The sequence below is a fragment of the Protopterus annectens genome, chromosome 13.part0 (genome assembly GCF_019279795.1).
Source record: "Protopterus annectens isolate FY-2018-M chromosome 13.part0, PAN1.0, whole genome shotgun sequence".
Classification (NCBI taxonomy): domain Eukaryota; kingdom Metazoa; phylum Chordata; order Ceratodontiformes; family Protopteridae; genus Protopterus; species Protopterus annectens.
In genome coordinates, this window is record NC_056747.1 from 1194914718 (window position 1) to 1194928035 (window position 13318).

At 39.8% G+C, this 13318-nt stretch overlaps 1 protein-coding gene across 1 annotated transcript in view; it reads left to right on the plus strand.

The window, feature by feature from the left end:
- MAP3K3 (mitogen-activated protein kinase kinase kinase 3) overlaps positions 1-13318 on the plus strand; it is a 1217405-nt gene that overhangs the window by 709415 nt on the left and 494672 nt on the right. Inside the window, exon 12 of the mRNA XM_044055195.1 lies at positions 1109-1285. Within this exon, the coding sequence (XP_043911130.1) occupies positions 1109-1285 (177 nt within the window). The remainder of the gene's footprint in view (positions 1-1108; positions 1286-13318) is intronic.

A 13318-nucleotide genomic window follows, 5' to 3' on the forward strand; every position in this document is an offset into this window, starting at 1 on the left:
TGCAACAGTTAAGTTTTCTTGCTCAGTTTTTGGTTCAGTAGTCCATTTTCATTATAGTGTCTTTTGCATGTCGTCCATGTGTTTGCATGTGCTATTGACAGAGTTTCTGGTGAATTTTTCAATTTTAGATTGCTTATGGTTATATGCATGTATCATCTAATGAACTGGCTTCCACAGCAGAACTGCAACTCTTGTAATTAACATGCACAAGTGCAGTCTGAAAATGGCATTTCTCAAGAGTAAGAATTCCGAAGTGTAACAACACATCACACACACGCCCTCAAAAGTGATGGATTTCATCAAATGCTATAAAACAGCATAAGTGACACACTAAAAAAAAATGCTTTTGCAGGGGACAGGTTTTCCTTCTGCTTTAGCTGTACCATCTCCAGGGGTGCACAACAGTGGGGAAAAGGGGATATTATCTTACCTCACTCTCTGCAAAGTTCAGCAAACACGCACTGCGCACAAACTGTCAGTGGAAGTGAATGGAATATTTTCATTCACTTAAAATGCATCAGCCTTCATTTAGTCAAAAACTTTGCAGGATTAAAAAAAAAAAAAAAAAAAAACATTCAGTATAATGCTGCAAAGTGGCATATGACTAAACCAGGCTGTATATAATGAATATCATCCTGCATGTATTAATTTCAAAAGGCTGTGTTTTCGAGTAAGGAGAACTCACAGAGGTACCACAGTTGTGATCTTTTAATATGTATTTTAGAAGTTGCACAGTAGTGATCAAAACACCAGTGTGTCGGTTAATGTTGGTGTCTTATTTTGTGATAGCTTGCAGGATGGTTTCTCTTGTTGTATGCTCATTGCTTGCTGGAGTAGGCTCTGGAGCATTATTGACCCTGGCCTTGATAAGTCAGTGTCTGCAGAGCTTGAAAATGATCAGTAGCTAAAGAGAAGTCTGTATCATTCCCAAGAGAAGTGTTTCAAAGGTTGCTTATAGAAGGAGAGGATATTTCTTATACTATGGATGAATAAGAGTAGTACTTCTGTGAAACAAATAGTGCACCTGTACAAAATTGCAGTTTTATAAGGAAATGTACAGTAGGACTGGTTATATTTTCTCAAACCAAGATTATGTATTTGTCTTTAGGGAGAAGGACGTTTCCTAGGATTCGGCGACCACAAGGAAATCTTTTTACATTAGTTCCTTCAAATCGATCATTAAGTACGAATGGGGAGAACATGGGATTAGTAGTGCCATACCAGGAATGCCGTGCACGGTTACGAAGCCCTGATTGTGAGAATACACGAAATGTTCCAACTAAATGTAAGTTAATTTTTAGGAATTGAAACATTCTACTTAGAATTTGCAGTATTCCTATATAGTGATAAAGGCTGAAGTATGAGGAGCAGTCTTGCCTTTTTATTTATTTTTTTCATAAGTGCCCACATACTATTTTGAGTAGTACTTAATATGCCCAGAGTGGAAATGGTTGAAAAGTCAAACACACATTACCAGAATTTAATTGTGATATATGAAGTTAATACAGCAGTATACATCCATATTTGATGGTAGATCATAATCAGGTGTGGAAGGAGAGGTTAAAAAAAAAAAAAAAAAACTCCTCCAGAGTTTTCACTACACAGACACACGTATGCGAACACTTTTCATTTAAATGTTTGTTTTTTATGGTTTTAAAGCTGTGTTGGTTTGACTTGTGTAAAGTGTTATTACTGATTTCACAGTGTAAAGAGATTCTGGTAGAAACTCTTCAGCTTTTACTTTTGAGGTCTTTAACACTTGGCGTATTCCGCAGAGATTCTGTTCCTTATTTACCAGTGATAATTTCTTTGGGATATAAAGAAATAACAGGGTGTTGGAATCCTGTGAAAAAGAAAACAGAAAATTTCTGGTGATACTTGACCTTGTTTAATTAATTAAGATTTGACAACTATTATAATGCTCATGTTAATTTTTATAGATGCTATGAATTTCGGTATAGACATTTAGGCTAGAGCAGAACATCTACTGTTATGGTAAGTGTGCCTACACATCTGTACTTTTTCACACTTGTACTCCAGTTCTCTAGAAGTTTCCTAGTAAACTAAGGACCTTTTTAACATAAGCAGACCACAATGCCAGGGACAATACAAAAAAAAAAATCTGTAGCTAAGGTCAGTTACCTTAAATGGTTGACCATTGCCTGAATATCCTCATTACTGTTTCCTTTTTACCCCTACAAATAGCGCCATTCAGTAGCTCTGAAGAATATTGTAGTAGGTAAATGGTTATTTCAGGACATTTTTCAGAATTACTTGGTAGAATTTTAACATTTATTTTATTGATACAGATTTCCAATGACACCTTTACATTGGATTCTGACTTTTAATTTTTCCATTTTCCCCTTGCTCTGGTTGCCATGATTTTTTTTTACATTACCCCTGAAGTGTTTCCCCACCCATATCCAGGGACACATCTGGGATTGAGCATTCAAGGGGCTTTGCATGGAACCTGTCACTCTCACTTTCCCATTCCTCAGGCAAATGTCTCCATTTGCTTTCTTATCTGGTCCGAGGAACTTTAATGGAACACATATTCCCATCTCAACCTCCACTTTCCTGAGAGAAGAGAACAGGCTCAACTCATCCTGTGCAATGGACTTTTATTGATCTTCAGTCATCTGTATCGTAATTGACCTTTTTTCACTGCACTTTACTGCACTAACTGGATGATAAGAGGTTTAGTGGAGCAGTTGTTGGAAAAGAATACAGTACTGTGGATCCTGTACCACTGGACCACCAGAAGAGGTCATGATTCTATTCATGATTTTCAATCCAGGAGAAAAACAAGACAGTGAAGACAGATTTTATATGTTTCAAATCTTAGTTTTTGCTTATAGGAAGCTAAGAAGGTTAACTCTGAAGGAACAGTTGCCATTCTCGAAAAGCTGCTCCTCTGTTGCATCTCTGGATATGGATGATCCTGATTTCCCTTTCCCATAAGGACTGTGTGCAGGAAATATTATAGATTCCAAGTGCTTTATTGTCAGTTTGATACTTGTTCATAGGTTGGTACTAGGCTATCGGCCCTAGGGGCGTATACAAACCTAGCCATAACAATTCCCTGGCTATTTCTTCCCACAATACTTACTTCCCTGGACCCCTGTACAGCAGGGTGACTGACGTGATCCCCAGGGTGAATTTCCTATCTCCCATGCAATCATCAAGGTTCTTTTTAAAGAGGGCCAAGGAGGCTCTCTGCTTGACATGTATGGGCAGTCTATTCCAGAGTCTGGAGAGTGTCTGGGTCAGGAACCTATCCCTCCAGCAAGTTTTGTTCATTGTGATGACAAGGTTTTGATCCCTGGAGCATGTGGCTCTGAGGGATTGGGATTTCTTTAAGTGTAGCATGTCCAACAGCTCTGGGTTTGACATGGCCTTGTATGTTAAGCAGAGATCACCTCGGAGTATACGATATGCGACAGAGTATAGCTGGAGTTTTTTTAGATGGTCAGCATAGGGCATCTGCTTTAGGCCTGTGATTCTTTTAGTGAGGTATTTCTGTGGCATTTCCAGTTGTTGCAGATGTCTTGAGAGGTACATACCAAACATGGCGTTGTTTTGTATAATGGGTCTAATGAGGGATGAGTACAGTGGGAAAATTACCTCCTTTTTTCTGGATGAAAAGCCCTTAGTGATGAGGTGTGCCACATAGAAGGATTTCCTGACTGTTGTGACGATGTGGTTATCGAAGGTGAGACCACTGTCCACCTGTGTCCCTAGGTCTCTTCTTATACTTTCAGTGTTTAGTGTACTGCCATCTATGTGGTATTTCATGGGTACATGTTTTTTCCCAAAGGGGATAACTATATATCTCTTGGCATTGAGCTTGAGCCCATGGCTCTGGCACCAAGCATCTGTTTCTGTAAGGCCCTTTTGTAGAATATCCACATCATTTGGGAGTTCAATAATGGTTCCCAGCTTGCAGTCATCTGCGAACTTTGTTAACCAGAGTTCCTTAGTGTTGGCCTGTACTTTAGAGAAGTAGATGCCTAACGAGTGGTCCCTGGACTGAACCCTGAGGTACTCCACTTGTCACTTGTCTGGAGCTGAATTTGGAGTCTTCAACTTTTACATTGTGGGTTCTGTCAGTAAGCCAGTTGGCAACCGATCAAGTGACGTAGGGATTAATGCCCATCTTAGTAAGTTTGTCTATGATTCCAGAGTGGGGGATGGTGTTGAAGGCCTTGGTGAGGTCCAGATAGGCTGTGTGGACCACCTTACCCTCATCCACAGCTCTGGAGACTGATTCGAAGAAGTCAGTCAGGTTCAGGAGACGAGATCAGCCCTTCACGAACCCAGACTAGGTGGGGTCCAATGTTTGAAGGTTGCCAATGTCTTTGTTTATAAGTTCCATGGTGATACGTGCCATAGCCTTGCAAATCAGGCTCATCAGACTGATGAGGCGGTAGTTCCCAGGATCCAAGGTGGATCCCCTCTTGTGGAGTGGGATAACTGTAGCTGCGCGCCACTCAGTGGGCACGAAGCCTGAGGTGAGGCTATGATTAAACATGACACTTAGGTGAGGTACCAGTTCATTTTGTAGTTCATGTAGTACACAGCCCGGGATGCCGTCTGTTCCCATGGATGCTGTATTCTTAGCTTTGAAGAGTGCGGTTTTTACCTGTGTGGCTGTTATTACCGGAATTTGGCAGTCTTTCTGTATTGAGATGGGCCCTTTAGGGGGGTGAGAGGGGGTTGAAGTCGGCACCAAATCGATCTGCCAGGATATTGACAATATCCTTGAGATCATTATATTTAATGCCATTTTGTTGTAGCTCACAGCAGATCTGAGCATTGCCATTTAGATTCTTGACATAGCTATAGAATGCCTTGTGGTTGTCTTTGGAATCTTTGGCAATTTTATTTTTGTAAATAGCTTTGGAGGATTTTATGAGGGATCTCAGCTTCTTACTGAGGCTGGTAAGGGGGTTTTTTTGCATCCTGGGATTTTCCTCTTTTCTGCAACAGTTTCTTCCTTTTGTTGTAAAGTTTCTTTATGGCAGGGGACCACCAGATTGGCTTCCTTTTTTGGAGGATAGCATCTTGGTTCTATCTGGGATGGCACAATCCATTCACAAGTGGATGTGCTTATACAGTGCTTAGTGTGAGATTCAGCAGTCGAACTTTCAGTTCCTGTCTGCATGGGTGTCATGAAGTTGGTCACTTCTGACTTGAGTAGCATGAAGTTGGCTTTGGAGAAGTTTTTTACAGAGGTTTCCTTACTGGGGGGTGGGGGGGGGGTGTGGATGTCAAGGGTAATTCGCTTATGGTCAAACCTGACCAACAAGGTGGTGACCATAGATGTGGAGCAATGATTGTACAGCATGGTCTGTGCACACACCCAAAAGTAATCATCAGTTGGGTAGAACCAATGTTTCTATATCTCAGGAACTGAAGTTCAACATTTTCCCATATCTAGATGACTGTTTTTGTAGTGCTTGAGTTTCACAAGATAGCATTATAACTGATCTCAGATGTTTCAGTCACTGTGCATTAATGTTAAGCTACAACAGTTCCCACCATATTTACCTTGTGTAGATGGTAACTTCCCTTCAGGTATTTATAAATTCTGTTAATATAAAAATGTTTTTGATACCGGAAAGCAGCTGGTGTTACAAATGCTCATAAAGAATATTTCATCAATGGTTTACCATACAGGATCATAGGAGATTACTAGGTTGTCAACCCAGAGGTCATTTTGAACCTAGCTTGTTTCATCCCAATGTAATACCATAGAAATGCTAGTCAGTACCCAAGATTGCATTTAGTGAAAACTGCCCATGTCCAGAAGGGTTGTGGACGCTATCCCCAGTTAAAATTTACAGTGCCTCATCCACTTGTCCAGGCTCCTCTTGAAAAGTGTCGTAGAGGTGCTGTTACATGAATTGGTAGCCTGTTCCAAAGATGCGGCAGTCTCTGGAAGATAAGTCTGTCCCTCCAGCACATCTTATTTAAGTTGCAAGCCATATTTAGGTCCCTGGAACGGTTAGCCCTAGTCCCGTTTGATTTACAAATATGCAGCAAGTTCATTAGGTTTGGGTCTTGGATTGCTCTTTAGGCCAGGCATAAGTCTCCCCTAAGAAGTCTATCTGATATGGAGTATAGTGACAGAGACTTCAAGTCGAGTTGGGTAGGATCCAGGGTTTGGAGGTAACCCATGTCCTTTATTTATGAAGTGCATAATGATACGTTCCATGGCCTTAAAGATGAGGCTGGTCAAGTTTATGGAGCTGTAATTCCCCGGGTCTGTTGCTAGGCCACCTTTGTGGAGGGAAATAACTGTTGCTGTTTTCCATTCCGCAGGAACAAAGCCTGTGGTAAGGCTGTGATTAAGAAGGGTACTTAGTGGTGATGCTAGTTCATGTTTTAGCCTGTTTAGAAGATAGCCTGGGATGGTGTCTGGTCCCATAGAGGCTGTGTTATTGTTTTTGACAAGGCTTTGAGGACCTGCTCTTCAGATATGTAGGGTGGGGGAGGGGAGTTTGGGGGAAAGTTTGTGATAGGTTAGGAAGGGATAAGGGAGTGAAATTTTCATCAAACCTATCCGCTTGTAGGTTAGTTATCTCTGTGGGGTCAGTGTGTGATACCGTTGGCCACTAGTTCTGCACAAGCTTGGGCTCTACCTTTTAGGCTATGCATGTAGCTGTAAAAGGCCGCATGGTTATCATAGCTGTACTTGCTAAGTCTCTCTCAAAGGAGCCCTTGGAGGATCTGACAAGTCTTATTTGACTGTTGAGGTTGTGGAGGGTGCTTTTCCATTGTTGGGGCCTTGCCTTTGTTTTCTTGGACAGCAACTTTTATTCTAAAGTTTGTTGATGTTGGATCTCCACCATTATAGCTTGTTTTTACTTGGGGCTTTGGCTTTGATTCTTTCTGGTACACCAGAGTTTATACACCTAAGGAAGTGATTGTACAGGGCTTTAGTGTAAGCTTTGGCATAGTTACCACTTCCAGCTTGGGATGGGGCTTAAAATGTATTTATACCTTCACCTATGAGGGTATAGTATATATGATACTCTAATCACTGAAACTAGCTGAAGAACATTAATTGTATAGTCTTGTTTTTTAATATCTGCATATTCCTTACTGATCTATGCTAACATTAACCCTGCCCCTAACCCCAAGCATATACCTTACTTTATTAAAACCCTTACTGTAACTGTATTCTGACAAAGTGTGGCAGTGTTACTGTTAGGCTGATAGATTAGAAGAGGACAGTGAATGCCTCTTTCAATCTGTTAAATTTTGCTCTATGTACTGTGATAGATATTTTGCAATTCGATCATTTAAAGCCCTTTTGCTAGTCCATAAAAATGTGTGCTTACACTATCCCTGCCTCAACCCAAGCCTTATAGTTTGCTTTCCTAAACCCCCTTTCCATAACACTACCAGTATTCAAAGTATATCTGAAGTTAATAGTAGGGTGTTGATTAAATGATTGCAAAAGAAAATTTTTGTGATTAGTATTGCTCCATTGTCCACACCCTCCCCTTATGTTTTAGATGTGCCAGCATGAGTCTTCTCTGTTTTGATACCCGTATATGTCAGTAGTTCAGTGTAGACTTTGTATATATTCACATACATGTGTATGCATATAATAATCTTACACACATATGTATATGTATATATATATATATATATATATATATATGTAAAACATATGTATGTAATATATATATATATATATATATATATATATATATATATATATATATATATATATATATATATATATATATGCGCACACACACACACACACACACACACACACACACACACGTATGTATATTAAAAACAAAAAACTTTTGCTAGCTGAAAAAAAACAGGTGCCAAATTTCGATAAAATCATCTGGTCACTTTGTTTAAAACATCCACTCCAATAGTCTTAGGAGGTCGCATTTAAAACAAATTCATTCCAGTTTTACGCCATTTTACCAATAATCTTAAGAAGTCGCATTTAAAGCAAATTCATTCCAGCTTTACAACATTTTGAGTATTTTCGTTCGTTAATATGGTGTTAGTTGAACTTAATCTACCTTTGCAATTTAAGGATACTTTTTGCATTCAGGTTCTCATTTAGGCCTGGGGTTATGTCTGTGTGTAGCAGGACTAGCCAGCACAGTTGTTTTACCAAGAGGAGGGTGTTTGGGTTGCAAAAGGGGTCAGTGACCTGTTCCAGAGCTACAAATTGGAATTTGGTGAAATGAGGACAAGCTTAGCCATGTCTAGCTAGTGCATTGTGCTGGGTCAAGAATCCCACCACCAGATAGACCACGTACAAGAGTGACCCACCAAATGTGTCAAACAAATTAAGTGAATCCTGAGATAGAGGAGACCTCCAGCCAGAACCAGAAGTAAAAATTTTTATAGACAGAGGACACTCTGCCAACATCCCTTGACTCCAGAAAGGGGCAGGAAAAGAGAGAGAGGATGAGCACCAACCGGGGGGGGGGGGGTCCCTAACAAATGGACGGATATCGACAACCCCAACCTACAGTTAGGTGTTCAGTCTTACTAATATGGATCTTGATGAAAGCACCCTCTCCCTCTAAAAAAGGGCCTCAGTTTCATACCAGCTCAAAGAGCTAACCTGGTGGACGTAATTATAAACACCAAAGTATTTGTTAGAAAAATTAATTTAAAAATACTGATGCATGATAATTCGGGCAACTCTTGTGTAGATGACTGTTTAGTGTGTGATGAATACAGTTCCAGTATTGATAACGCAGCTGATTTTTTTTGTTGCCTCCAGTGTTTCTAAATTAGCTAATCCTTCCAACGTTACCGGTGTCTCCCATGGTGCATGTGAGACTAGTGTATCCAAAGGCTCTAGCATCACAAATGAAGTAATACTCAAGAGAAAAAGCATATACAGCCCCCACCTGAGTAACCGTCTGCAGGCATTTTCATCAATTTGCAAACAGGAAATATGAACCACCCTAAGCAGGAAAACCCCGCCAAAAGTGGTACAACCTCTCCCGAAACAAATTAGCTGTTCTACACTAGATCCTCACACTCCCCAACTCAGAGTTATGAAAGCGGACAAAAGCACGGGCACCATCTTGATGGAGCAACACCTTTATGTGAACAAAATGGAAGCAGGGCTCCCAGCGGGCAAGTACTACCAATTGGTCACCACCAGCCACATTAAGCATAAGTACCAGATCATTGACCTTACCTGCTTAATTTACTAGATGAGGGGGCAATTACTACACCTGAATACCACTTCATGGACGTCGACAGCCCCCAGCTCAGCAGGATGTTAGAGATCCACAAGATCACCATCAACCCCCCCCATTCAGACACATAGCAGCTTCCAAGCGCACTAAAACTGAATACATTTCAGAATTTTCTAGACTCCCTCCTCAACCCTGTGGTGCAGCAATCACAATTCTACTTAAATGAATCATGGCAGCTGCTCCACCAGCTGCATCAGTTCCAAATAGAGCCCACCTATCACATGCTGGTCACTCTGAATAATAGTAACCCTGTACACCAGCATTCCCCACCCTGAGGGTACCGAATTAGTGTGTAGCTACCTCCAGAAGCACACACATGGGCTGCAAAAGAAAAATGATCATAGAATAGCTTGTAGTTCTCACTAACAACTGCTTTGTGTTTAACAACCGGATCTACCAACAGACACAAGGCATAGCAGTGGGGGACCAAGATGGCCCCCACCTACACTAATCTTATCCTTGGTGATTGGGAGGATGAAACCCTTACCCACCTTTCTGGATTTCAAAAGGTGCATCTCTACAGACACTGGTTAGGTGACATTTTTTTTGTATGGGCAGGCACTCCGAACTGAATGTTTTCCTCCAAGACATGGAAAACGCCATCCCATTCCTCTCATTTACCATCTCAGGCAGGGGCTACCAAGTACAATTCCTTGACTTAGTCATCACACTAGAACCCCAGGCTATGACCTTCAGGTCCACCCTCCACAGGAAACCCACATTCCACAACAATCCATAGGTTCATAGGTTGGTACTAGGCTATCGACCCTAGGGCCTATACAGGCCTAGCCATAACAATTCCCTGGATATTTACTACCCTGGACCCCTGTCTAGCAGGGCGACTGAAGTGATCCCCATGGTGAATTTCCCGTCTCCCATCCAATGTGTGTAGATACACATTTTATATATATATATATATATATATATATATATATATATATATATATATATATATAAAATGTGTATGTGTGTGTATATGGTTACCCTTCATAATGTTGATTGCCCATAACGTAGTCTCCCTGAACATTGAGACGACAATGTCAAAACTTCATAAGAGCAAAATCCCGGAACAGCAAATCTCGTCTCAGGGAAAACAACCACTTGGCCACTAATGACAAAAGCAACAACCTAAACACATTAAACCAATCTAAGTGGGGGAGCTTCACCTCCCCCATGCACTGTCCCTACTTAAATATTCCAGGTCAGAAGTCACACTACAGTGGAGAAAAGGACAAAGGTCGGCATTGCTGGCCAAGTTATTGCTTTCCCAGAGGCGAGAATCACTGTTCCGGGATTTCGCTGTTATGACGTTTCGACGTTGTTGTCTCAGTGTTCAGGGAGACGACGTTATGAAGGGTGTATATATATATATATATATATATATATATATATATATATATATATATATATATATATAGACATACACAAACACACATATACATACATATAAATGTGGGTCTACTTTACATGTTCAAATTAACACAACATCGATAGTAAAAGCTTCAAGATGGAAATGCTGATAAGTCACAACACCGATACCTGAAATTATTGACAGTCGCAATGTCACACATACTAAGCTATGCTGCTTAAGATGCACACTACAAAGCATTTGTACAACAGACAGTTGTGTGTTACTTTGAAATACATTATGCTAACTTGGGAGTTTTGCAATATGCACTGTGCATGTTAACACTGACATTTTGATGTGTATTATATATTTGAGAAGTAGCATTTGTGTTCACATTGATGAAAGCATATTGGGTGCCAGGAGTGGTTTCTAACATTGCCGCTACTGTTTCTGTGTTACTGGTTTTGTTATTTTCAGGTGTCATTGTTGCTAATTTGTGGTGTTTTTGTGTCAATGTTTTTACTTTTGGTATTGCATTAATTCAAGCACGTAAATTAGACCCATAAAAAATATATGTAAATGTGTGTGTGTGTGTGTGTGTGTGTGTGTGTGTGTGTGTGTGTGTGTGTGTGTGTGTGTGTGTGTGTGTGTGTGTGTAATGTAAGATGTGCATGGACACACACACCTGCCATTTGGTTGAATGACAGTTTCATCTTAAGACAGCTGATCCAAGAAAAAATGGTCAAAAGTCAATTTAGCTGAATGACAAATTTGGTTGAATTTAAATCTCACTAAATGAAGCATGTTCATACAGGTATGTAATGCAGCAGCAGAAATAAATAGAAGTATATGAAGAAACTTTATCAGGTGCTTGTGGTTACAGTAAACTTTCAGTTTACCGGCACCCATGATGATTGATAGATGCCAGATAACCTGTAGTTTCTGGTTGCTTGAGAGCTGCTATTAAAATAGGCCTGACTAATACTGATACCCTACACTATTTGTTTTGTTTGACTTGTTTTCACATTGGGAAAAGAGGAAATTTATTCCCATCTTGCTTTTTAAAACTCTAAAAAATGTAAGGTATGTTTCTCAGGGGGGGATTTGGGGGGGACAGAGAGAGTGCAATGGATGAAAATTGTACTGTATTGCTTCGATTTTTGTGCCGGTTAACTGAGAGTTTACTGTACCTGTATTTGATCACTTCTGATGTAGTTTATATATGTCACTGGCAGTGTTTCTCTTTGTATGGATTTTCACTTTTTTACACAGATGAGCAGTTGCGGAGTTGGTATGTTTTAAGCAAGGGAGCGTAGATGGGGCTTGCACCTCTGCAAAAAAAAAAAAAAAAAATTGTTTCCCTTTGTGTTTTTGATTTCATCTTGTTTCAGTTACTTTGAATTAGATTAAATTATGTGTCAGTGAAATTGCCTTTCAATCATTTAGATTGGTTGTGTTGTCTTTAGGTGAAGTTGTCATTCAACTAGTTGTCCTGCGCTCACACACACACACATTTAAGTTTGTATTGAAAGTAGCATTGCTGCCTCGTAACAAAAGTTCTGCAATTTGATTCCTGAGTGTAGTGTCTCTGCAGATTCTATATGTAGGCTGCATGCTTGCATTTGTCTATGCACTCTGAATTTTTCCCACCTCCCAAAGACTTGTGCAGCATGTTGTTTGTTGAGCTTTCCAAGCTCTGTGTATGTTTGTGTGTATGCACGTTTGTTCTGTGATAGACCAGCAGTCTGTCCAGAACAATTTTCAGTTTCTTGTGCTCACTGGCTACCAGGACAGAATCCATTGTCCATATGAACCTGTAAAAGATTAATCAAGCTATTAGAAAATTAATGCATAAGATCACTGTAAGTTAACCTTAATATTATACTAAGCTTTTCATAGTCTGTTTTTACATCGACTCAGAAACATCTTACAGAAATGCAAAAATGTTTTAGTAATGAACATATGAATATTTTAGAATTTTTTTTTAAAATAATAAAACTTTTAAGAATCCTTTAAATATGGAACAGACCTCGATTTTAGTCTTGTTTCTTCAGGTGTCTGCCATGACTGGGGAATTTAACAGGACTGTTGTGCTCAACATCTCGTAGTCTTTTGAGATATTTCCTGAATTACTGCTTCATTTGGCGAAACAGCCTTTGGAGTCTTTCTACAGCTTTTGACCATCACCATTATCTCATTCTACTCTTTAGTGAAAGAGACTGGTTATGGTACTTTTGGTTGCTTATCTTTTTGCTGGTGTTTCTTATCTTCGTAAAACTTCAGTTTACATATGTTTATCTTGTTCAGAAGTCTGGAGATTTCTTCTGTATAGCTTGCTGTCTTCCATGTGAACTAATGGGATCTTAGTTTAGTTGCTTTACTAACTATTTGATGTTCAGGCTGCAGACTTTCCCAAGGCCTTAGAATTCTTTCATCGTGCCTAATCAGGAAGCCATGTCATCTTCAGCAGTTTTATCATAATAGAAAATTTGCCTCTTCTGATTTTCTTCCAGCATTTCTTTTGCCTTAGGTTGATTCTTGGGCATCAGTAATGTAGATGAAATTATTAATATGCCCTTTAATTTCTGCCGTTCAACAACAGAAGCTGAGGAGAGATTGAATTCTTACTCTGGAGTATTTTTGTATTGTAGAGTTGCAAGTTGACACTCATCAGCTTTTGAAATGGCTCTTATTAGGTTATTTATAGACT